A 6000-nucleotide genomic window follows, 5' to 3' on the forward strand; every position below is an offset into this window, starting at 1 on the left:
AAGCTGGACACTCAAATTAGGTTCCAAATAGTAACAGATACCAGCAGCAGTAGCTGACCCTAGAGAAATTTTTTAAATCCTACAGGCTGCAAAGCAACACAGGGCACCAAGTAAGATTTTAATTCACTGCCAATAAGGAAAGAGTATGAATTTCACTGGGTAATACTTCTGTCCACAGTGTTGCAGTCTCCAGGTTGTTCTTGTATTCAGTGATTGTACCACAAAATTAACTATCCTGGTTTTGAGTAGCTCTGTACTGAACTGACTATGCAGAGAAAATAAAGGATTCAAACTATTCCTGGAAGGGATCTCACAGAGAAAATACATTTTGCCAGATAAATTCTATCATTTTTAAGAGTCACCCTATTGTTTGTCAGGCTGAAATTTTTTTACTGAGTGGCAAAAAATTAAGTTTCAAGACAAATTATTCAAGCAATACCAAAATTCTGCTGTTTTCTTTGTTACATTGTAAGTTTTTAAGGAAATGAGAAAGGGCAGAAAAATATATTTTCAGAACCACAGACACATATCTTCAAGGTAGAATTCCAAAGGAAAGCAATATTTTTTCTTTTTTTATTGCCACTGAATATCCCAAAAACCAATGAAGGCAGCTAAAAATTTTCCAAGCAAGAGATTTGAGGAAATATTTGAATTTCTCAAGTCTTCAGCAACCTACAAAATTTTAAATGTCCACTGTCACTAGGCAGCTCCTGCCTACTATGTTCTAATCCTAGAAGTCACCTCTTGATATTTTCTTAACTTTCACTACATGAGCATTCCTTCTGCTTCCTACATGCCAACTTGCATTCCTGATTCTCTTCTCACCTTTGTACCACACAAAGATTTATCTTTAAAAAAAATCCTTAAACCACCTTGCAACATCTGTACTGTCACACTGATTTCCTGGGCAATGATCTGATTCTTGTTGCTGAGCTAAAACACCTGGCACTTAACCTTTTTCTTTTTCGCTCTCAAGAACTAGGTTATTACTGCCTCATAAAGCAGTGTCTGAATGGTATTGCTAGCTAATTTATGTCTATTTAGTGTAAAGGGCTGCAGCCACCTTCTAGCCCCTACAGGCATGTTTTTTCTTCCTCTCCCTGTCGAGACCAGATGGCTTTCTGGCCAACCTTCACCCACCCTTCACGAGCCATGCACTCAACTCAGACAATGCAGCCAGCAGCTTTGGAAACACATTACCATCACAGCTGGACAGATGCTAGAAGAGTGCTTGTTACTGCCCCAAACAAAGGGAAAAGTAATTACTTCAATTAAAAGGCATAGATTAAACCTTTTCCAAGGTATAGTCACCTTTTCATCTTTGCATACTGTCATGGTTTTCATTTTATTTTATTTCTCAGCTCTCATCACTTCACTTGGTGACAAACATGTAACTAGGAAGAGAAACATACAGCTAACAATGAATGCTTACAGCCGACTGGGAGGGAATGGTCACCCTCATCTCACTACACCACTTGATCATAGGATAAATCAGGATGAGAAGTCCACTCATGTTCAAAAGAAGAACCCAATTACATGTTTCAGTGGAGTTGGCCCAGAATACTTAGCTTTTTTCAAGATCAAATACCAGTAGTCCAAGTAGTTGTCTTCCTGTTGGTTGTTTGTATGCACCATTCACATTAATTTGATGTTCCTATCAAATTACAATCTGGCCCAGCTCCTGGTTACTGCAGCAAGACACTGTTTCATATCCTACCCACTCCACACATTGGTCATGTGTTAAAAATCCACCAGAAAGGGAGCAAAATATAAAACACCATTAATCAAAAGACACCTGAAAATTAACATACAAGAAGCTTACAAATAAAACCAAAAGCATAAATAATTTTCTCTTACTAGAACCCTGCCTCAAAACTATTACATTCAAATTACTCTATCAAAACAGTTTGTGATCAAGAGCAACACCAAACATGAAAACTATTTTAGATCATTCTCTTCCCTACTTTCATTTACTGAAGTAATTTAAGGAATATCTCGATTTGCATACTTTTTTCTTTTTAGACTCCTCACTTGTAAAAAATAATTACTTCATTTTAAAAGGTGTTTTTTATATATATGTGTATATATATGTGTGTGTGTATATAAATATATATGTACACACATGCAAGAAACAGTCAAAGTAACCTGCAACCATATTATGGCTATCTGTGTATTAATTTGCTCTTAACATCTGAGGAGGGTCACTCCCAACCCCTGTTTGGGAGAAAAATGACCACTGAGAAAACAGGTCTAATGGTTCAATCAATGGCAACTTCTGTCACTGCCTTAGTGACAGGCTGTAGGATACCACACTTTGTGAAGGAAGTGCTATACAGTACTTCAGACTAGATGTGAGACATTGAACACTGATGACTCTTAAAAGATCCACGAGAACTTCATGTATAAGAGGAATTGTGTCTTCCGTGCTCTGCTCTATTTCTTCTTGGTAATTTTACTACAATCCTTTCTGGTAGATTTATTTGATATACATTTTTTTAAGGGACAAGCCTCCTTGAAGTACCTGTGAGCTACTTCCACTGCCAAAATATAAGAGTGCTTTCCAATTTTTCTTTAAAGTGCCAGGTTAGAAAGATTTTTTAGGTTGCAAAGTCAAGCATTCAGAAGTTTGGAAATGCCAGAGCACATGGCATCATATTCCAGTCATGTTGCACTCAAGCATTTTAACGTTTAATCACATTGTCACTTGCTACTTTCTTCTGCTGGATTCTTGCCTCAGTGTTTAAGGAGACACCTGGTTGATATCCTTTAGTATTTTGTATACGCAGTGCCCAGTCTCAACATTTATTTATTCGCACTACCGAAACTGTTCACAGAATGTAAAATTATTTATATTCTCCTAAGCAACTCTGACAGCATCTTCCCATGGTCTCATCTTCCAAATGTCTTGTGACCATGAACTTTGTGCTCTTCTAAGGTGAGGTTCTGTTCTGCGGCTGTTAAAATGACAGCCAGAAGGAAGGAAGGAAGGCCCAAAGTTTCCACTAATATTAGTAATACAACCTGAGGGACACAGAAAGGCTACTTCTCAGTTTCCAGCCCTTCACTCTCTTTCAAAGTGTCCTTGTAAATGACCTCTCAGAAACCCAGCCTATTTCACAGAGGACATGCATAGAATGAAGAGTCTGTTGTTACTGGCCACTTGTGAAAAGTTTGTTGTAAATCTGCATCATTCAGAAATTCTGTGAGGGAAATCGAGGAGAGAAGCCGGCTCTCCAGAGCAGCATTCAGCTGCCTCAGCTGTAATAATACCTTGCTTTCTCTGCTGCAATCACATGCCTCATTTACTATACACCTTCCAGCTTGGCAGCAAATGAGGCAGTGCCTAAACATACTTCAGAGCTTGCCCACCAGTATAATGAATAATCTTCATCAGCCCAGAACTCCAGACTCTGGAGAGAAACAGACAGCCCTTTCCTCCATGTCCTTAACCTGTCTTACTCACCTGTTACCTACCTGCACCCCATCTCCAACTTCTCATTACTCCCATTCTGATTTCCCAGGCATCTGTATGTCCATTGCGCTCCTACTTGCCAGCACCCATCCTCTAACCCTGCTCCCCAAGTTTCTGCACACACTCCTTTTTTTGCTTCTACTCATTCAGCTCATGGAACTTCTTTTCCCTGTTTCCCCATACACTTTTCCTGACACACCTCCATTTGCCCATGACTTCCGTCTCCTTCTTCTCCTTCCCACTGGAAATCAGATGGTGAGAAGAACCGTGCCCCCCTTCCATCAGCCTGTTAGTCAGGCCTGCAACCAGGGTCAAGGACTGAGGGACATAACTCCTCCATGAGTATATGCAGATAGAAACTTTTGAAAGTGAAGCTCTTGATTCTGAGATGTCTCCAATGTGCATGTACAACCTCACTGCTAAGGCAAGCTCAGGGGTGCTTTTCTCAAAACAACAAAAAGGCATCTCCTCCATATTATAGTGACACTTCATTAAATTTAAGGCCTCCAAAACTTCATTCCAGTGAAGCTGATTCCAGTAACACCTCTAAAATATCTCAGGAAACAAATTCTTGATTTCTTCATTTTAAATAAGGTAATTTATAGTAGTACATTTCCCACACATTTTATCTTCAGAAAGATCTGACTTTTTTGCTAATTTTTTAAATAGAAAAAAAGATAAAAAATCAGTCAAAGACTGATGAAAATAATTTAGCCAAAACAATTAAAGTTTAGAGAAGCAATAAAGAAAAGATTTCCTTATAGTAGACAGTGACAAGACCAGTTTACTCTGGGCAGTGCTACTGACTTTGCTTGTAATTAATAAATCTACCAGATAAACATAATTGTTCCAGCTAAACAAACATTCCAGTCAAACCAATGTAAACAAAATCACTCATCCATTAGAAGTTAATCCACATGTTGTCACCCTCTCACCACACTGCCTACAAGTCTCTAAGCATAATTTTTCTCCCAGCTCTGCCAGCTCTAAATTTCAGGTGTGCCATTCTCAGTTTTTGGAAAAATGAACCTGAATTCACCATCCTCTGCATTGCAAAGAGCACAAAACCAAGAACTAATCCAGAAGTCACCTGGCTACCTGAGTCACCTTTTCTTCCCATGACACATCCTTCCTTCTCTTGCCAGAAGTTTCCAGTTTGCTGGAAAGTTTCCAGTTTGTAGTCATGCAGCTACTCAGCTTCCCTTCCATACTGCATCTACCCTGCAGCAGTACCTGGCAGGCACCTTGCAGCTCCCTTCCACACACATGCAAGGCAGGAAGACAAATTGAAACAAGAACCTTAAGAACCACACGGTCACTATTTCTAATTTTTCTAGACTGTTTTAAAACTCATCTGTAGGGATCCAGATACAGTAGAACTAGAAATAAAAAGGAAATGTACATAATTACAATTATGTACATGAGGGGCGAAAATAACCCCAAAACACTGAATTTTTCAAAGCAAAAGTGTTCAGACTAGTGCTTTCCATGTAAAATTCAATTACAGATCTACTGCTAGTTTTGAAAATCTAAAGTGAAAGGATCACTTTCGCTTTGCGGAAACTTCAGGCATTCAAAATAATGTGTTTACTTTTAGAAACTTGGATCTAGGTTTATTAAGAGTGCAGGGTGCCACAGAGAAAAACAAAAACAAAGGTGAGAACACATAATAACTGAGAAAGAGGAAGAAACTCAAGGCAGGAACAAAAAACAAGAAGCAAAAGGACTTCCATAATTTCAGTACATTTCACTAGGCTTAGAGGAGCCACTAGGCATTGTTTGTGGTGATGGTGACAGGGCATCATCAAGCAGAGAAAAGCAGAGGGCTCTTACTGCAGCATATGTGTCTGGCAGGCGTCCTTTTGTTTGTCAGGTACCTCGTAATGAGGGGAAATCTTCCCGAGGCCACTGTCACTCAGCATCCTCTTTCGAACTGCAGGGTTCCACCGATCTGATATTCTAGGGAGAGAAGAGTGAAAAGAAAGGCATTCACCCCTCAGAAATTACCTCGGTGCTCCACTTTAAAGCTTCCGGTTACTGGTTCCCAGCATTATTCAGCCCACAACAAGTTAAATTAACTTATTACACTATGAGTATGAGACTGTTCCAAAGATGAATAAGAACATTTCTGGTCTGCCCAGAGGATGAGAAGAAACAGAGACACTTCACCATCATTCTTAGGCACAAAGGTCCTCACAGCTTTACACAGTGATATCAGAGCCTTGACTATGTAGAGAAGGGGTTTGTAACTTAGTTGATACAGATTTACAATGAGGCAGATACAGTCGCGGAGAGTGAGGAAGTTGAAAGGTGCTGAAGTCCATCAGTCCAGCTGTGTGCTCCAGGATGTGTAATGGAGCAGATGTTATTCCACTGTCCTATCATTACCATGGCTGCATCTGATCCTTTTCCCAGCTCCCCACCTAAAATCTGCCCTTCCACAGCTCCTAGCCCTTCAGAAAAGAGGAATGCCAGATCCCAGCATCACTCACCCAGAGGCCTGCTCCACTACCAGATCAGGCATTCCT

At 39.8% G+C, this 6000-nt stretch overlaps 1 protein-coding gene across 1 annotated transcript in view; it reads right to left on the reverse strand.

The window, feature by feature from the left end:
• DGKI (diacylglycerol kinase, iota) overlaps window positions 1–6000 on the reverse strand; it is a 113805-nt gene that overhangs the window by 38136 nt on the left and 69669 nt on the right. Inside the window, exons 25-26 of the mRNA XM_010008203.1 lie at window positions 5965–6000; window positions 5306–5431 (exon numbers count right to left, since the gene is read on the reverse strand). Coding sequence (XP_010006505.1) covers window positions 5306–5431; window positions 5965–6000 — 162 coding nt within the window. The remainder of the gene's footprint in view (window positions 1–5305; window positions 5432–5964) is intronic.

The sequence above is a fragment of the Chaetura pelagica genome, unplaced genomic scaffold (assembly GCF_000747805.2).
Source record: "Chaetura pelagica isolate M959 unplaced genomic scaffold, ChaPel_1.0 scaffold92, whole genome shotgun sequence".
Lineage (NCBI taxonomy): Eukaryota > Metazoa > Chordata > Aves > Apodiformes > Apodidae > Chaetura > Chaetura pelagica.